Below are 21200 nucleotides of genomic sequence, written 5' to 3'. Positions count from 1 at the left end.
GGACATAAATATGGACTTTATCGAAACCAAACGAACATTTATTGTGGAACTGGGATTCCTGGGAGTGCATTCCGATGAAGATCATCAAAGGTAAGTGAATATTTATAATGCTATTTCTGACTTTTGTTGACTCCACAACATGGCGGGTATCTGTATGGCTTGTTGTTGTGGCTGAGCGCTGTACTCAGATTATTGCAAGGTGTGCTTTCGCCATAAAGCTTTTTTGAAATATGACACAGCGGTTGCATTAAGGAGAAGTTTATCTTTAATTCTATACATAACACTTGTATCTTTTCTCAACGTTTATGATGAGTATTTCTGTTTATTGATGTGCTCATTTACCGGTGGTTTTGGAGGCAAAACATTTCTGAACATTACACGCTGTATGTAAAATGGGGTTTTTGAATATAAATATGAACTTTATCGAGCAAAACATACATGTATTGTGTAACATTGAGTCCTGGGAGTGTCATCTGAAGAATATTGTCAAAGGTTAGTGATTAATTTTAGCTGGATTTCTGGATTTTGTGACACCTCTCCTTGCTTGGAAAATGGCTGTGTGGTTTTTCTTGTCTAGGCGCTGTCCTAACATAATCTAATGGTATGCTTTCGCTGTAAAGCCTTCTTGAAATTGGACACTGTGGTTGGATTAACGAGAAGTTTATCTTTAAAATGGTGTTTATCCTCTTACATCTAGACGTTCCGCTAGCGGAACACCTGCTCTAATATCCAATGATAGGCGTGGCGCGAATTACAAATTCCTCAAAAATCCCAAAACTTCCATTTTTCAAACATATGACTATTTTACAGCATTTTAAAGACAAGACTCTCCTTTATCTAACCACACTGTCCGATTTCAAAAAGGCTTTACAGCGAAAGAAAAACATTAGATTATGTCAGCAGAGTACCCAGCCAGAAATAATCAGACACCCATTTTTCAAGCTAGCATATAATGTCACAAAAACCAAAACCACAGCTTACACTTTACACCGTTTGACATGTTTCAATGAACGTAAATACAACTTTTTTTTACTTTTCGTCGCGACATCGTCCACGCGCTTTCTACATTTGAAGTAGCTTACTGAACACGAGAACAACAAGGAGTTATTTGGACATAAATTATGGACTTTATCGAACAAAACATTTGTTGTGGACCTGGGATACCTGGAAGTGCCTTCTGATGAAGATCATCAAAGGTAAGGGAATATTTCTAATGCAAATTATGATTTTAGATGACTCCAAGATGGCGGCTATCTGTATAGCCTAGTGTATTTTTCTGAGCTCAGTACTCAGATTATTGCAAAGAGTGCTTTCCTCGTGAAGCTTTTTTGAAATCTTTCATAGCGTTTGCATAAAGGAGATGTTCATCTATAATTCTTTGAATGACAGTTTAATTTTGTATCAACGTTTATGACAAGTATTTTTGTAAATTGTGGCGCTGATTCACCGGCAGTATTTGAGGGAAAATATTTTCTGAACGTCACGCGCCGATGTAAAATGCTGTTTTTAGATATAAATATGAACTTTATCGAACAAAAAAATGCATGTATTGTATAACATAATGTCCTAGGAGTGTCATCTGATGAAGATCGTCAAAGGTTAGTGCTGCATTTAGCTGTGTTTTGGGTATTTGTGATGCATGCTAGTTGCTTAGAAAATGGCTGTGTGGTTATTGTGTCGATGTACTCTCCTAACATAATCTAATGTTTTGCTTTCGCTGTAAAGCCTTTCGGAAATCGGACAATGTGGTTCGATTCAGGAGAAGTGTATCTATAAAATGGTGTAAAATAGTCCTATGTTTGAGAACTTTGAATTATGACATTTTGTGGATTTAAATTTGGCGCTCTGTTTTCTCACTGGCTGTTGAATAGGGTGGGACGATTTTGTCCCACATACCCGAGAGAGGTTAACAACCCTCCAGACGAGCTTCAATGCCATACAACTCTCCTTCCGTGGCCTCCATCTGCTCTTAAATACAAGTAAAACTAAATGCATGCTCTTCAACCGATCGCTGCCTGCACCTGCCCGCCCGTCCAGCATCACTACTCTGGACGGTTCTGACTTAGAATATGTGGACAACTATAAATACCTAGGTGTCTGGTTAGACTGTAAACTCTCCTTCCAGACTCACATCAAACATCTCCAATCCAAAGTTAAATCTAGAATTGGCTTCCTAGTTAGCAACAAAGCATCCTTCACTCATGCTGCCAAACATACCCTCGTAAAACTGACCATCCTACCGATCCTCGACTTCGGCGATGTCATTTACAAAATAGCCTCCAATACCCTACTCAATAAATTGGATGCAGTCTATCACAGTGCCATCCGTTTTGTCACCAAAGCCCCATATATTACCCACCACTGCGACCTGTATGCTCTCGTTGGCTGGCCCTCGCTTCATACTCGTCGCCAAACCCACTGGCTCCAGGTCATCTACAAGACCCTGCTAGCTAAAGTCCCCCCTTATCTCAGCTCGCTGGTCACCATAGCAGAACCCACCTGTAGCACGCGCTCCAGCAGGTATATCACACTGGTCACCCCCAAAGCCAATTCCTCCTTCGACTGCCTCTCCTTCCAGTTCTCTGCTGCCAATGACTGGAACGATCTACAAAAATCTCTGAAACTGGAAACACTTATCTCCCTCACTAGCTTTAAGCACCAGCTGTCAGAGCAGCTCACAGATTACTGCACCTGTACATAGCCCATCTATAATTTAGCCCAAACAACTACCTCTTCCCCTACTGTATTTATTTATTTTGCTCCTTTGCACCCCATTATATTTTTTCATATTTATATCCAAAAATCTCAGTTTACATTGGCGCGTAATGTTCAGTAATGTTTTGCCTCCAAAACCGCCGGTGATTTTTCAGAGAGCCACATCAATTTACAGAAATACTTATCATAAACTTTGACAAAATATACAGGTGTTATGCACAGAATTATAGATACACTTCTCCTTAATGCAACCGTTGTGTCAGATTTCAAAAAAGCTTCACGGCGAAAGCACACTTTGCAAAAATCTGAGTACTGCGCTCCGACAACAACAGCAAGCCAAACAGAAACCCGCCATGTTGGAGTCAACAAAACTCAGAAATAGTATGATAAATATTCACTTACCTTTGATGATCTTCATCAGAATGCACTCCCAGGAATCCCAGTTCCACAATAAATGTTCGTTTTGTTTCGATAAAGTCCATATTTATGTCCAAATACCTCCTTTTTGTTCACGCGTTCAGTTCACTATTCCAAATGCAAAAGGGGCATGCACTAAGTCCAGACGAAAAGTCTAAAAAGTTGTATTACAGTTTGTACAAACATGTCAAACGATGTATAGAATCAATCTTTAGGATCTTTTTATCATAGATCTTCAATAATATTCCAACCGGACAATTTCTTTGTCTTTAGAAATGAAAAGGAACGCAGCTCACGCTCATTGCGTTCTGCCAGACCCCTGATTCCAATCAGCTCTTATTCGCTCCCCATTCACAGTAGAAGCATGAAACAACATTCTAAAGACTGTTGACATCTAGTGGAAGCCTTAGGAAGTGCAATCTGACCCCACAGACACTGTATATGGGATAGGCAATCACTTGAAAAACTACAAACCTTAGATTTCCCACTTCCTGGTTGGATTTTTCTCAAGTTTTCGCCTGCCATATGAGTTCTGTTATACTCACAGACATCATTCAAACAGTTTTAGAAACTTCAGAGTGGTTTCTATCCAAATCTACTAATAATATGCATATCCTAGCTTCTGGGCCTGAGTAGCAGGCAGTTTACTCTGGGCATGCTTTTCATCCAGACGTGAAAATACTGCCCCCTGCCCCAAAGAAGTTAACTGATATGTTGTCCACCGAATCAAAAGATCAGAGAATGAATTGAAAGCATAAGCTACAGCTAGCTACCACTGCATTGTATACATTCTGGTGAGTAGTTGACTCAAAGAGACAGACAATAGTTGAACAGCTTTTAACAAATTCATTTCTTCCAAAATGGAGAAGCAAGAGAGAGATAAGTTTTTCACTTTCAGTTTCACTTAGCTAGCAAATGCAGCTAGCTAGTTTAGCCTACTCAAACACCCTGCCCAAATAGAGGGATGTTATATTAGCTAGCTGGTTATGACTTACAAGTCAAGGTAAGCTTTTGGTTTAACCTGTTAGGGCTAGGGGGCAGTATTTGCACGGCTGGATAAAAAAATGTACCCGATTTAATCTGGTTACCACTCCTACTCAGTAACTAGAATATGCATATACTTATTACATATGGATAGAAAACACCCTAAATTTTCTAAAACTGTTTGAATGGTGTCTGTGAGTATAACAGAACTCAAATGGCAGGTCAAAACCTGAGAGATTCCTTTACAGGAAGTGGCCTGTCTGACCATTTCTGGAACTTCTTTGCCATCTCTATCATTTACTAAGGATCTCTGCTCTAACGTGACACTTCCCACGTCGTCCATAGGCTCTCAGAGCCCGGGAAGAAAGAGAATGTCGTCATTCCAGCCCCAGGCTGAAACACATTATCGCCTTTCTCAAGTGGCCCATCAAGAGACACTAGCTTATGCGCGTGACCCCGACCGCCCCCGCCTTTGGGATTTTTTTCCTCTGTTTGCCGAAAAGGAGATTCCCTGTCGGAATATTATCGCTTTTCTACGAGAAAAATGACGTAAAAATTGATTTTAAACAGCGGTTGACATGCTTCGACGTACGGCAATGGAATACTTTGAATTTTATTGTCAGGAATTGCGCCAAGCGCGACACTTCTTTAGTATTTCGGATAGTGTCTGGAACGCATACGAACAAAACGCCGCTATTCGGATATAACGATGGATTATTTTGGACCAAACCAACATTTGTTATTGAAGTAGACGTCCTGGGTGTGCATTCTGACGAAGACAACAAAAGGTAATGACATTTTTATAATAGTAAATATGATTATGGTGAGTGCTAAACTTGCCGGGTGTCTAAATAGCGAGCCCGTGATGCCTGGGCTATGTACTTAGAATATTGCAAAATGTGCTTTCACCAAAAAGCTATTTTAAAATCGGACATATCGAGTGCATAGAGGAGGTCTGTATCTATAATTCTTAAAATAATTGTTATGCTTTTTGTGAACGTTTATCGTGAGTAATTTAGTAAAATGTTAGCGAATTCCCCGTAAGTTTGCGGGGGGTATGCTAGTTCTGAACGTCACATGCTAATGTAAAAAGCTGGTTTTTGATATAAATATGAACTTGATTGAACAAAACATGCATGTATTGTATAACATAATGTCCTAGGGTTGTCATCTGATGAAGATCATCAAAGGTGAGTGCTGCATTTAGCTGTCTTCTGGGTTTTGGTGACATTATATGCTGGCTTGAAAAATGGGTGTCTGATTATTTCTGGCTTGGTACTCTGCTGACATAATCTAATGTTTTGCTTTCGTTGTAAAGCCTTTTTGAAATCGGACAGTGTGGTTAGATTAACGAGAGTCTTATCTTTAAATGGCTGTAAAATAGTCATATGTTTGAGAAATTGAAGTAATAGGATTTTGAAGATTTTGAAAATCGCGCCACAGGCTGGCAGTGGCTGTTACGTAGGTGGGACGAATTCGTCCCGCCGGTCCCATAGAGGTTAAGGAGATGTTTATCTTTCAAAGGGTGTAAAATAGTTATATGTTTGAAAAATTTGAATTTTGACATTTATTTGGATTCAAATTTGCCGCTCTTGAAATGCACCTGCTGTTGATGGAGTGCACCACGGGTGGGACGCTTGCGTCCCACCTAGCCCATAGAGGTTAACTAATTTATTGCCACCGGGCCATGTGCTAAACTGCTTACTGACTTTACACTAACATTACTGCATGAGTGTAGCAGGTTTACTAAGGCGTTAGTTATCTTAGCTATGTTGACTCTGACATTACTTTAGCTAATATGGTGACAACGATGTAGGCTGTGCGTAGTGGTTATGATGTGGTTTGGTTCGTAAAGTTTTTTTTGCCTGGTCACATACAGATGATGTGATGTGCATTGAAGTCCACAAGCTAAGGGAAATGGTGAGAGGAGAGCGCATTGATGCGAGAAGGAATACACACGTGGCTGCTATGAAAGTGAACTGTGTTTACGTGTGATCAGAGGTGTTTTCATTCCGCCCATTCTGTGGAAAAACGTTTCTTAAACGGATGCAAAAGGAACAATATTTTCCAATAGAAACTCGTTTGCAACTATTGGACTAATGATTACACCCTATACCAGCTAGATGCAGGCAACTGTGTGAAAGGCGATATTGAATATGTCACTGTCACGTCAATTTTTCTCTCGACCTGCGTGCACCTACGTTGTAAACTTTCCTTCATAGGCTAGGTTGTAGCAACCTCATGATGGGTATAGGAATAATTTTGTAGCCTAAACCTATCGCTGTTACCTTGAACTGGGTGAATGGAATATGAGTGACAGTCGTCCAATATGGTGAAATAAAAAAAAGGCCATGCTCATGAAAAAAAATAATAGTCCTCCCTCATCTTAAACGGCACTGACGGCCACTGGAGTTTACACAGCCTTACTCAAGGTTACAGGGCAGTGATAATGAACAAACAGCAGCAATTTGCAGTTTGTCTGCTTCTCTGTGCCTGTGTGCATCTGAGACTACATTCTGATAAACCAGGGGGAATATTTGAACAGATCTCACACAAAAAGCACTGTACTGTAGATAGAAGACACTTGCATTTTACTATAAAATGAAGTAGAGCCACTTTTTAATCTAGGAATGCTTGTAGGCCTACCAACTTTACCTTGTCTCCTCTGAGCATGGTTTAATGGTTTCAAACATCTCCAATCTGTATTTTTAACAACAAAAAAGGATTCAAACAACATTGTCACTTTCTCATCTAGAGTGCTCATATCAGAAGAAGAAATCTGAGGGATTTTGAAAAGCTAATGAAGGTGCAATTTAAGTGTTGTTAAATGCTTTTGTTATCACCCCTTCACATCATCCCCAAAGTTTGGAATCTGCCACAGTCCCATGATGAAAATCCCCAATTCAATAGCACATGTGAGTCAGTTAAGAGCATCACTTTAATGTCTGTTTATCTGTTGTCATTACCGTCTGTTTGTGTGTAGTCATTACCTCTGAAGAGCACCACTAATCCTGTGAAACTTTTTGGAACAAACAACTCGTTTTTCATCTAAAAGGAACTTTGTCTGCCTTTAAAATAGTGTCTTGATTATCTTGATGTTTATTTGCAGACATCCATTGCTGCTCACTTTTGATCTCAGACCGTGTTCATCTCATTTAGAGAATGAAAACAGAACATTAACACAGCAAAACAGAAAACTACACAGATAGTCAATCTCAGAGGACTTGAAAGGAAAATCTCTAGATGTTTTACATGTAGAGATCAGTGATGTAGTGGTAAAAATTAGGTGGGAAAACGCTGGTTCTCTGTTCGCGGTGAATAAAGGTGTTTACCCTCCAATATACCAGTAGTGGTGATACAGTAATTACACTGAAACTGGTAATATGTCATTATATAGCAACATTTAATGTAGGTAAAATGTCTTATATAATAATATATGCCATTTAGCAGACGCTTTCATCCAAAGCGATTTACAGTCATGCATGCATATATTTTACATATGGGTGGTCCTGGGAATCAAACCCACTATCCTTGGGTTGCAAGCACCATGCTCTACCACAGTGTTTTCCAAGCTCGGTCCTCGGGACCCCAAGGGGTGAACGTTTCGGTTTTTGCCCTAGCACCACACAGCTGATTCACATAACCAACTCATCATCAAGCTTTGGTTATTTGAATCAGCTGTGTAGTGCTAGGGCAATAACCAAAATGTGCATCCCCTAGGACTGAGTTTAGGAAATGCTGCTCTACCAACTGAGCTACGGAGGACCATTTCTATAGAACATTTTACCATGAGTAAACATCATTAATATGTCAGCTAAGGTGACTATATTAGTGGTTAATATAAAAACGTTGATAAATAATGATATAACCAACTGCCTGCTAAGCTTGAGACAATCATGTGTTTTCCCTAAAGCATTTTAAAAAGACCAGTGACCAGAATTGTGTGTCTCATTCAAGTATAATCCTTACTATATTTGGAGCCACATGAAGAATGTGACATTGAAAGTTCCAGAGAGCCACCCAGCCAACAACTTCAATGAAATGTAATGCCACTTGAAATGTCTGAGATTTTCTCTCTGCAGTTCCCGTAAGCTTTTAACATTGCAAAAAAATAGGGCCTCCTGAGTGGCGCAGTGGTCTAAGGCACTGCATCACAGTGCTAGCTGTACCACTGGAGATTCTGGGTTCTGAGATTCCCGAGTCTGTATGGGACGATGAGACAAGACTGTAACTACCAATTTGGGAGAAAAAGGGGTAAAAATATATAATAAACATTGCAAGAAATGATCAGTATCAATGCAGCATAGCCTGTTTGTTGACCAAGTGTTTTCTAGCTACTGTAAAATGGAATTCCTGAGCAAACAGCAAAGTTCTGAAAACAAGCTTTTGTTAATGTTATGGTGTATTGATAAAGCTTTGGGAAAGTGATTTAAAAACATAACTATATAGTAGCCTATATTCTAATCTTTTTCAATATTAGATTAAATACTACACTTTTGCTTGATATTATTGGCACAAGGCTATATCCATAATTACTTAAATGTACATAGTTTGCTGTGAAGGAAATCATTGTGTCAGGGGGGTTTGTGACAACTAACCCCCAGATCCAAATCAACAGAGCTTGGCAGTTTGTTGTCAGGTGCACTTACAGCACATTAAGACCGTGGCATGATGCAACAACATGGGAAAAGCAGGCATCATTAAGCACTTTGACAGCATGCATCTGTTATGATATGACACGCAGTCTTGCAGGAGGCTGGCTAACACACCCGTATATTATCTGACAGCACATCATTGCCTCGCTCTCATCGATCGGACCCTCCTCTCTACTGACAGAAGGCTTAACAGCTAAGCTGTGTGTGTGTGCGTGTGCGTGCATGCAGCCTCAATGGATGGGAGGGAGACAGGGGGTTAATGCCTGAGCCCCAATCCCAGTGGAGGCCCATACCCCATGTCTGTCACAGTGAAAAGTCTCCTCTCTGTGTCTCTCTTCAAAGTCTCCTCCTCGGCATCAACAGATGCTCCTGTCTACCTCAAACATGCCTGGCACTGAAGCACGTATTATACACTATCTTCTGCATAGTTAATTGGAAAATCCCAATTACTGATTGTTCCTTAGTACAATGACACTCAAAGACAGTGTGACATTTAGGCACTTGATACAGCAACATTCACTATAGAGTAGCAGTTTTCAAATCAACAATAGAGAATCCCACAATACCCACCCCAGGGAAGCAACACCGGCTTTAGCATGTATTCAGATGCAAAGTACAGCTGGATGGGTCAAAACGTATTTCATACTCTGCTATCAGCCCATCCAGATATTCTAGAGAGCTGCCTAGCAGCACAAATCGTCTGTGCTCCGCAACTTTTACAGATTCATCGCGCCAGGACAGCAATGTGGCAACGGTCAAGTGAACAATAGAACAATTATTAAAGACATCCACTTCGGAAGCTAAAAAGCCATTGGCCCCACAATATGTGCTTTGGACTGTAAATACAAATGAAATATACAAGCCAACACGACAAAGATACGAAGCAGGTGCGGCCAGTGAGGCCCCGCCTAAAAGTATTGGAATACTATTAAGTCTGTAACAAACCACTGTCGCTGTTGTAGAAGCCAAAAACATGTAAATCATTTTAACCCTGTGGTTGTTCTGGTTAGTTATAGCAATAGGCACCGTGTTCTTACCACTGGATATTACCTAGGTCTTCAGTGCGAGACACTGACAAGTGATTATGAAAGAGGAAATTAGCCCTTTGACATGTCAAGGGCCTTAACTCTTGAATGGTATGTTTCAAGAATTTACAAAACGTCATCTACAGTGCATTCGGAAAGTATTCAGACCCCCTTCTCCACATTTTGTTACATTACAGCCTTATTCTAAAATATATATATTTTTAAATGTTCTCATCAATCTACACATAATACCCCATAATGACAAAGCGAAAACAGGTTTTTAGACATGTTGGCAAATGTATAAAAAAAATTAAACACAGAAATACCTTATTTACATAAGTATTCAGACCTTTTGCTATGAAATTCAAAATTGAGCTCAGGTGCATCATGTTTCCATTTATCACCGTTGAGATGTTTCTACAACTTGATTGTAGTCCACTTGTGGTAAATTAAATTCATTGGACATGATTTGGAAAGGCACACACACCTGTGTCATGACTCTCTCTCCTTGGTGAGGATCAAAGGTGCCAAATCAGCTTGGCAGTGGCTGACAGATAGCCAGACCCCCCCACAGGAGAGGGGGGAGTTGGGCCGGTTTTTGACTTAACAGCCGGTCATAAATAGTTTGCAGAAACTCTCCCTCTGGCTCTCTAGTATGGGAAGACTGAAACCTCTTTGTTCCACAGACTCTTTACCACAAAACTTTGACGTCAATAAAAAGGAAACATTGGAACATTATTTTTGACATCCAAATGTTAGGAATGGTCGGTGGGGATCTAAAGAATAATCATGTCATATTGCTTATTATTTTGTGATGTAATTAAGGATGGTATAACAAAGTAACTCTGAAAGTGTACGCATTCTATGTATCAACTTTACATCTAAATGTTGTATAAAATATATGATTAAACATTAAAATACTTTTGTGAAGATACCAATGTGATTTTAGCCTTCTAAATGAGATAATTGTTTTTCATATAAACTTGTGCCCAGTCAGTAACCACGCCAAAGTGAGTACAGAGATTGTGTCGGCATGATGGAACGCCCCCTTTTTGCCCTACGATAAAAGCCTTGGTAACGAAATTAGACCAAGTAGACGTACGGTGAGCAGGACGTTACGAATGGTTGAAACTACCAGACCAGAAAGCGGCTACACATTGAAATTGTTAGAAACTCTGAAACTCAAGATGAGTGAAGAAGATAAAGACTAGACCAGAACATTCACAGTCTGTAGCTGTGCATGTAAAAGGGGTCCTAGAACTTTGACTAAAGACACGAGGGGGGAAGGAAGACATCCCATCTCAGACAACCGCTGGTACATCTGAAGTACCTATTCTAACAAATACTTCACTACCAGAGAAGCTCTACAGCTAAGCACATTGGTTGTCCACCAGAGGTCACAGAGCCTTACATCAAGCCACTCCCCATAGACGGATCGATTGGTTTCAACAGAGTGACGGCAGAGAAAGACAACTACCCGTAAATATATATATTGCATTTCTTATCCGAATGAGTGGTGGTTCATGTGAAAAGTATTACTATTCCTTTGAGCGTAGGTTCTAAATGTAACAACGATAGGTTAAATCTCTTTCTCTCCCTTTCCCTCTCTTTGTATTGATCCCTCCCTTTTATAACCAATCAGGCATTCGGTTGTTAGTCCACTAGGTACCTGTTTTAACATTGTATTACGTCTAATCAATAACCTATACCGTGTGCGTGTTTATGTATTCTGTGTTATTATTTAGTTAGTAAATCAATAATTAAGCCAATTTGCGTATTGCTGATTCATCAATAAGGTTAGGGTTCTTTCAGATATCAGGGAGTATGCGACGTTCAGAATGAGACTGATGAGGTAATGATTAATAAGTGACTTATTGATGGAAGAAATATTTATATATCTTTAAAGTTTAAGTCAGGAGATAGTAACTAGTTAAACAACTTTTCCTGTGGTGCCTCAAATTCCTAATGAGTTAATTGTTACATGATTAATTTAATCGAGTAACAATTAAATGTAGTTAATTGATTTGATAAATAACAGTCATCAGATTAACCTGTTAGGGCTAGGGGGCAGTATTGACACGGCTGGATAAAAAAAACATACCCGATTTAATCTGGTTACCACTCCTACCCAGTAACTAGAATATGCATATACTTATTACATATGGATAGAAAACACCCTAAATTTTCTAAAACTGTTTGAATGGTGTCTGTGAGTATAACAGAACTCATTTGGCAGGCAAAACCCTGAGACATTTTCTGACAGGAAGTGGATACCTGATGTGTTGTATTACCTTTAAACCTATGCCATTGAAAAACACAGGGGCTGAGGAATATTTTGGCACTTCCTATTGCTTCCACTAGATGTCACCAGCCTTTACAAAGTGTTTTGAGTCTTCTGGAGGGAGATCTGACCGAACAAGAGCCATGGAACGATGATGGCCCATTAGACACCTGGCGCGAGTTCATGTTGGGTACCCTCGTTCCAATACGTTATAAAAGAGTATGCATTCGTCCACCTTGAATATTATTCATGTTCTGGTTAAAAAGGCCCTAATGATTTATGCTATACAACGTTTGACATGTTTGAAGGAACGTAAATATATTTTTTCCCCTCGTTCATGACGAGAAGTCCGGCTGGCTTAGATCATGTGCTAACAAGACGGAGATTTTTGGACATAAATGATGAGCTTTTTTGAACAAAACTACATTCGTTATGGACCTGTGATACCTGGAAGTGACATCTGATGAAGAGAATCAAAGGTAATGGATTATTTACATAGTATTTTCGATTTTAGATCTCCCCAACATGACGTCTAGTCTGTATCGCAACGCGTATTTTTCTGGGCGCAGTGCTCAGATTATTGCAAAGTGTGATTTCCCAGTAAGGTTATTTTTAAATCTGGCAAGTTGATTGCGTTCAAGAGATGTAAATCTATAATTCTTTAAATGACAATATAATATTTTACCAATGTTTTCTAATTTTAATTATTTAATTTGTGACGCTGACTTGACTGCCGGTTATTGGAGGGAAACGATTTCCTCAACATCAATGCCATAGTAAAACGCTGTTTTTGGATATAAATATGAACTTGATAGAACTAAAAATGCATGCATTGTCTAACATAATGTCCTAGGAGTGTCATCTGATGGAGATTGTAAAAGGTTAGTGCATCATTTTAGCTGGTTTTATGGTTTTGGTGACGCTGTCTTTGAATTGACAAAACATTACACACAACTCTTGTAAATGTACTGTCCTAACATACTCTAAATTTATGCTTTCGCCGTAAAACCTTTTTGAAATCGTAAAACGTGGTTACATTAAGGAGATGTTTATCTTTCAAAGGGTGTAAAATAGTTGTATGTTTGAAAAATTTGAATTTTGACATTTATTTGGATTCAAATTTGCCGCTCTTGAAATGCACCTGCTGTTGATGGAGTGCACCACGGGTGGCACGCTAGCGTCCCACCTAGCCCATAGAGGTTAATGATAGTCATGTCACGTCACCTGTCTATATACAGGTCCTACAGTTGACAACCATCTCTGCCTTTATGGTAGAGTGGCCAGACGGAAGCCACACCTCAGTAAAAGGCACAAGACAGCCATGAGAAACAAGATTCTCTGGTCTGATGAAACCAAAATGTAAGTCTTTGGCCTCAATGTCAAGTGTTATGTCTGGAGGAAACCTGGCACCATCCCTATTGTGAAGCATGGTGGTGGCAGCATCATGCTGTGGGGATGTTTTTCAGCGGCAGGGACTGGGAGACTAGTCAGGATCAAGGGAAATATGAACGGCGCAAAGTACAGAGAAATCCTTGATGAAAACCTGCTCCAGAACACTCAGGACTTCAGGCTGGGGCGAAGGTTCACCTTCTAACAGGACAACGACCCTAAGCACACAGCCAAGACAATGCAGGAGTGGCTTCAGGACAAGTCTCTGAATGTCCTTGAGTGGCCCAGCCAGAGCCCGGACTTGATCAACCATCTCTGGTGAGACCTGAAAATTGTTGTGCAGCAACGCTCCCCATCCAAGCTGACAGAGCTTGAGAGGATCTGCAGAGAAGAATGAGAGAAACTCCCCAAGTACAGGTGTGCCAAGCTTGTAGCGTCATACCAAAGAAGACTCGAGGCTGTAATCGTTGCCAAAGGTGCTTCAACAAAGTACTGAGTAAAGGTTTTGAATACTTATCACATTAACATTTCATTTTTTTACTTTTAATAACTTTGCAAATATTTCTAAAATCCTGTTTTGCTTTGTCATTATGGGGTATTGTGTGTATATTGATGAGAGAAAAGAAATGATTTAATCCATTTTAGAATAAGGCTGTAACGTAACAAAATGTGGAAAAAGTCAAGGGGTCTAAATTCTTTAAGAATCCACCATGTGTCGTTGATTTAGCTTGTACAAGCCACTGCAAAAGAGTTTATTTGTGGTGCCACTTTTTTTATACATAGACCCAAACATAAACAAAGCTCCATCCATAGGTCCGCCCTCTCCCAAGTCGGACCGACCCGGGCCAACGTGTCAAGAATTACTGCAGGAGTTCAAGGACAAAGCAGTGCAGCTTTGCCACAGTGTTGTGTGTCTCCTGGTGAAAGGGTTTCTGCTCTCTACTGCTTTGCTTTCACACAATAGAATGCCAGCACTACAGGGGACCCCAAGCACCGGAATGAGCCAAGGACATTTTCCCAGTAAAAGTAAACAAACACACCATCCAACAGATTGAGATGCCTTCTGTTTCTGGGGTCTCACTTGGCTGGGGCCCCCAATCCGCCCTCCCAGAGCGTGGTCGGCCACTTTACCCACCAAGAATGTAGTTTTTCCCGTTTTGCATAAAGCCAGTGTGGCTCTCGTCAATGCGATGGACACACGCTACGGAACACCTTTCGTCATTGACCAGAGATATCCTCTCCAAGATTTTGATTTGATTTTGGATACACCGGGATGCCACACTGGGAGGAGTTCATAAACACCCACTCCAAATCAACAAACGTGTGTGAGAGAGAGAGCAAGTCTAAACCAAATAGCCCTGCAATAGGCCCCTTTCTGTGTTTGCAAACATTGATGCACGAGGGCGATGCTCACAAGTTGATGGCAGAACTCGGGGTTCTTATAGAACGTCAGCAGAAAAAGGGGCTATTTACATGTTGCTTATTAGAATGAGATTTTAAGGCTCCTATGAATGTCCTTAATATAATGTTTGTGTCATGATCGCAAATCAAATGCATTATACTTTAAAAAACCTTCAACTTCAACCAGTAAAATGTCTCTTTATTTAGCTTTTGCTACAGCCTATATCAATGAGCGTTAGCAAACAAGCTAACAAATGCTTCATCTACAATAGTTATTTTGCAAAGATCACGACCAAATATACACTACCGTTCAAAAGTTTGGGGTCATTTAGAAATGCCCTTGTTTTTGTTTTAGAAAACCCTTTTGCAAATATGTTAGCACAGCTGAAAACTGTTGTGCTGATTAACGAAGCAATAAAACTGGCCTTCTTTAGACTAGTTGAGTATCTGGAGCATCAGCATTTGTGGGCTTGATTACAGGCTCAAAATGGCCAGAAACAAAGACCTTTCTTCTGAAACTCATCAATCTATTCTTGTTCTGAGAAATGAAGGCTATGCTGTGTACTACTCCCTTCACAGAACAGAGCAAACTGTCTCTAACCAGAAGAGAAAGAGGAGTGGGAGGCCCCGGTGCAAAACTGAGCAAGAGGACAGGTACATTAGAGTTGGTAGTTTGATAAACAGATGCCTCACAAGTCCTCAACTGGCAGCTTCATTAAATAGTACCCGCAAAACACCAGTCTCAACGTCAACAGTGAAGAGGCGACTCCGGGATGCTGGCCTTCATATTAAAGCAGATCGACTGGTTCACTGTCATCGCTGCTTGCGGCATATTCATCATCTGATAATCTACCAATTTCAAATCGCTACAGTCAAATGAATGCTTCCCAGGAAAACATGATGCTAATTTGGCTGCTAAAAGTGACAAAATCCTAATTAAAGATCATGATGGAGTCGCATTAGTCTCAGATTCTCATGTTGATTAACAATTCAAAGCCCAGGGTTGCTATTGAGAGTTTCCCATAAACAAGTCAGTAAATTATTCAAGACTGAATTCATGCTGGCTCATGGTGACACATTTGTTTATTATTTCTGGAAATGTAAGGGGTGTCTGCGAAAATGCAAATCACATTTAAAACAATATCAGCAAGACATGTTTGATCACCAAAGCAAGCTTGACCAGCGAGAGGACAGTGGTAGACGTGGGAAAGATCGCATGATTAAATGTGATAGATTGTTTTTTCTATTTCTCTGGACATACAGTATATAACAAAGACAAGACAAGAGAGTCTTTAGAAAATGCTTTGCGTTATGTTGTATGAATTTATCCTTTTAATAATGGTAGATACATGCTTTGACTGACAAACAAACAAAAAATGTCAAGGCTGGTGCTCAAATGAATGACCTCTAATGCGCAATGCTTGTCTTTTACCCAAACATAAGGGCTCATGGTAAAAGCCAAGCACATCATAGGAGAAACTATGGCTGTCTGAAAACTTTACTAGCTGTCAAATCCTTGCTTCCACTGTCCTTGTTCCTCAATTCCTTTCAAAATTAATTTGAAATTGAGGAAACAAAAGGAGGAGGCAAGGACTTGAAGGCTAATAACGCTTTCTGAAGCAAGAATATTTCAAATCTTAATGCTTGTTTCATACTGTCAACACAAGTGCTAGGCTTCAATTGTTTTTCAAAGTCAGTGCCTCTAGTAATAAAACCCCACCAACCACTCTGGGGTAAGATGCTTGTATATTTTGAGAACGGGAGCTTGGAGTATTCAAGCTGCCAAAGGTGTTCTCTCTTAGCAGATGCACATCGCTCATTGAGGCACTGCAACGCAGTGGCAAAAATACAGGATGAAAGGGAAAGCGAATGTAACAGCTGACACTACATGGGGTGGAGGCCTCATTTTGATTGCTGTGATAACTGGGGGAGGAAGAAGAAAGACTGGGCTACTTCTTTATTTCGCATGTGGTTCCAAATGCCTTTTCAAGTCTCTCTCTTTTCCTTTCTCAGGCTCATTTTGGCTCCTGAAGGAGGAATGCTGGGCACGATGTCATCCGATCTCACCCAGAATTTCCTCACAAACCAATTAAGGATTCCTCCCGTGTTGCTGCTGCCAGCTCTCTGCTCCCACTCCCCGCTCCCTGTAGGAATGAGCGGGAGCAGGCCAGTAGCAGTCATGCCTGGGAAATATAATACATCTTGAATGTGTTACTAGTGGCTGTCATAATGAAGAAATTAAGAACAGACTGCCAAACGCAATGACACAGACTGGCGTTGCAGTTCTTAAAAGGATCACCGTGTCAGCATACTAATTAAGAAAGAAAGAGAGATGAACACTCCATAATTCTTGTCAGAAGAAAAATGTCTGTCCTTCAGCGCTCCAATAATAGTACTCTACAAAATGTGTTTATGCACTTATAAAGTAAAACATCTCACAGATTCTTGATTCTTCTCAGACATACTGCTCTGTTGTCAGGTTACCTCATATTGTGCTACTTTGATAAACTACCTTGTTTGGAAGACTGAAGATCTCTAAAGTCATACCTTCTGGATATATATAGATATTCTTGTTGATGTATGATTGGTAAACACAAACACACACACACGTACTGTACAACTAAAACAGCTATTCTTTTTACTCCTTAACATTGTCAATGATTTATCTTCAGTTAATTAGTCGACATCACAAAGGGATCACAGGATGATAAGTTACCATGAAAAATAACGTCATTACATTAATTGATACCGTATCAATCAGCAAATGAGCAAAAAATTGTTAAGATCGGAATGAAATGCCATTACAGGTGCTGTGTAGTACCTAGAGGTATTTTGGCAAACATAATTATCTTCCTCTGTGTGTAACTGTACATTTCTTATAGTGCAGGTAGGCCTATGAGCTTCAACAAACAAGGGAAATAGGAGGGGTGGTCAACAACAATGAAAATCATCCAGTGATAGATCTTACCCAAGAAAAACATCACAAAAAGGACTACTTCCTGGTAAACAAGTTGGCACACTCAAAAAACAGGCAGAGATAAATAACTTCTTAACTCAGACTTTATTCTATGATTGATGTATACAGGTACTGACGTTTAGCCGTCACATTACTTCTTTATCAGTGATCCAATTTTAATGTCTCACTTCAATGTGTGGACCAGCTTCCCACAGCCCAGGTACCTTTACAATGACAGTCATTGTGTGTCCAACTTTCTCTACGCAATAGTCATCGAATTCCATTAGTGCATTGGGATTTGTTGATTCATTATCGGACTGGAAACAAGATCATGTTTGAGGAAAAGAGAGCTTACAACCAGTTTTTCCTACGACTGAACTCAAAAGCGAAAAATGTACTAATTAAAACTACAAAGTGAAATTTCCTCATATTAAATCTCAAATCTCTGGAGGATAGGTTCGGCATCCCGATAAACAAGAAAATAGAAAACACTCCCTGTTGCACGCATGTCAAACCAACATGCTGTCTGGCTGGTGGAAAGACTGGAAACAGAACTAAAACTAAAAGCTGTAGGTTTATAACAACTCTCCAAAGCTCAGAGTCTAAATATTGTGAAACAGAACACTCACCAAGACAGCACTATCTGTCAGTCAGTGGTTGTTTCTTATAGTCTATTACGAGGGAAATCGCGGTCTGAAACGGATCCATTAACAATTATGAAGTCGATCTTAATTACGGAGCTTTGGGAAAACAGTTAAGGGTCTGGATTCCAGAGGAGAAGGATGGGAGTGAATATTAAAGGGAACATGAGACAAATTGCTTTCCTTCAAGGTTCACCACATCCTAACATTTCTTGAGACATTTTGTATCATTTTTAATAAATCGAGAGAGAATAATAATAATAACAATATTATAATGTTTCCGAGCCTATTCTGGAGTCACTGAAGCACATTATTACGTATGCCAGGTGTTGTAGAGAGGACTGGGAAAACAAAGGCTAGGTACGTATTAGTCCAGGTACCAAACAGAAACATACTGTATGTCCCTAAATATGTGACTGATCGCCTTGATTCGGTCTTATGTAGCAAAATTTGAAATGGTGTTTTTACGAAGGATAAAAGCAGACACAGGGCAAGGGAATCTATATTTGGAGAGCCTGTTTCTGTCCTGCCCTTGACTTTGGTGCAGGGCATGTGATGTCCATAGCCTCTTCGTCGCAAACTTCCCTGATCTTCTCAAAAAGATACGTTTGTCTAACTGTGCCCAGTACAGGTGGTGCTTGTACAGGCAGACCATCTATGGGAGGAAGGATGTCAGTGTTGCGCAGCCGAACGCTCCTTGGAGACAACAACAACAGGTTCCAGAGCATTGAAGCTCTAAAACAGGAAATAACAAAAAAAATGAGAATACATTACAACATTGCATAACATCAATTCACCTCCCAAGTTTAGATAAGAAGAATAACTTCATACAATGCAATGGAAATTATATTCACCTGAAGTGCTGGTACTGCTTGACCTGTGGCAGCGGCCTGAAGTACAGAGTCAGGTGTTGTTGCCAGCCATAGCTTCCACCAGCACCGTACCATCCTCCAATCCAACCAGCTGTGGGATGTTGACCCCTGTCACAGTGCTGTCCTTCACAAACCCGGGAAATCTCAGACAAAGTGTTCACTCTGGGCTTTCTGAAACGAGGCTTGATGAGGTCGAAGCACCAGTCGGGGGCAAACTTGGTGTGGCCTGTGATCAGGAAGTGAAGGTCCAGACTGTGGTGGAGCTTGTGCATGGTCCACCAGGCACAATACCAGAGCACAAACGTGTTCTTGCTTTGGCCACTGCAGTTATCACAACTCATGTCCACACGTTTCCCCAACTCCGTAGTTAGTGAAGAAATGGTGCATGTAGTTGAGGAATGCGCTCCTGCCTTTGCTGGATGACATGCCTTCATCAATCAAGTAGTTGACTTGTGGTATTCCTTCACAGCAGACACCAAACAAGCCAGACTTGCAAGGAGTTAAAAAGTATATGGGACCTGGCTGCATAGGGTCGGAAGGATAGTGCACCTAGAATGCCAGCATCCCGGAGTCGCCTCTTCACTGTTGACGTTGAGACTGGTGTTTTGTGGGTACTATTTAATGAAGCTGCCAGTTGAGGACTTTTGAGGCGTCTGTTTCTCAAACTAGACACTCTAATATCCTCTTCCTCTTGCTCAGTGGTGCACCGGGGCCTCCCACTCCTCTTTCTCTTCTGGTTAGAGCCAGTTTGCACTGTTCTGTGAAGGGAGTAGTACACAGTGTTGTACGAGATATTCAGTTTCTTGGCAATTTCTCACATGGAATAGCTTTAATTTCTCAGAACAAGCATAGACTGACAAGTTTCAGAAGAAAGGTCTTTGCTTCTGGACATTTTGAGCCTGTAATCGCACGTACAAATGCTGATGCTCCAGATACTCAACTAGTCTAAAGAAGGCCAGTTTTATTGCTTCTTTAATTGACCAACAGTTTTCAGTTGTGCTAACATAATTGCAAAAGGGTTTTCTAATGATCAATTAGCCTTTTAAAATGATAAACTTGGATTAGCTAACACAACGTGCCATTGGAACACAGGAGTGATGGTTGCTGATAATGGGGCTCTCTACGCCTACATAGATATTCCATAAAAAATCTGCTGTTTCAAGCTACAATAGTCATTTACAACATTAACAATGTCTACACTGTATTTCTCATCAATTTGATGTTATTTTAATGGACCAAAAAATTGCTTTTCTTTCAAAAACAAGGACATTTCCAAGTGACCCCAAACTTCTGAACAGTAGTGTATGTCCTTAATCAGTATAAAGGAGGACATATTGCTTACTTGTTGAGCAAAATCAAAGCTGTAATGCATCCTGATGTCTTTGCTTGCTGGTTCAGTAGAGGCCCCCAGAGACAACTGCAGGTCTTGACAGGTGGTCTTGCAGTCAGCAACCATCTTCTGGTAGACAGACTGATCACGTTGAACAAGTGCTAGCTTGGGCCAGCTCTCTTTTTGATGGGAGGCATTAGACCATTCTCCTTGTATGACTGGTGGAGGAGAGTCAGGCGTGTTTTACTGATGCTGAAAGACAAATTCCATTTACAAGTATTTTAGCATTATCATACAATAGATAGCCGTAATCACCGTCAGACACACCTGGTTAACTTGACGGGTCATGTAATCATCTGGCGAAGTGGAGTCTTTTGTTTAGACATATAGCTAGCTAGCTAAACAATGAACCATAATCCCAATCCATAGAGTACTAGCACTACAAACCAATTGTCATAGCTAGCTAAAGTTAACCAAATAGGTTCAATGGTAGCTAGTTAGCTAGCTAACATTAGGCTACAACTAGCAATGCAA

At 40.4% G+C, this 21200-nt stretch overlaps 2 protein-coding genes across 5 annotated transcripts in view; both read right to left on the bottom strand.

Annotated features, from left to right (window-relative positions):
* Window positions 1-21200, bottom strand: part of LOC106580806 (limbic system-associated membrane protein) — a 1288197-nt gene that overhangs the window by 432871 nt on the left and 834126 nt on the right. The window lies entirely within an intron of this gene.
* Window positions 17910-20009, bottom strand: LOC106580812 (uncharacterized). The gene is made up of 2 exons (XM_045703618.1): window positions 19319-20009; window positions 17910-19199 (listed from the first exon to the last, which is right to left on the bottom strand). Exons 1-2 carry the CDS (start codon window positions 19768-19770, stop codon window positions 18965-18967), a joined length of 687 nt encoding a protein of 228 aa, XP_045559574.1. The 5' UTR covers window positions 19771-20009; the 3' UTR covers window positions 17910-18964.

The sequence above is a fragment of the Salmo salar genome, chromosome ssa20 (genome assembly GCF_905237065.1).
Source record: "Salmo salar chromosome ssa20, Ssal_v3.1, whole genome shotgun sequence".
NCBI lineage: Eukaryota > Metazoa > Chordata > Actinopteri > Salmoniformes > Salmonidae > Salmo > Salmo salar.
Note: the sequence above shows the minus strand (reverse complement) of the source record. Positions and strands in the feature narration are given on the sequence as shown.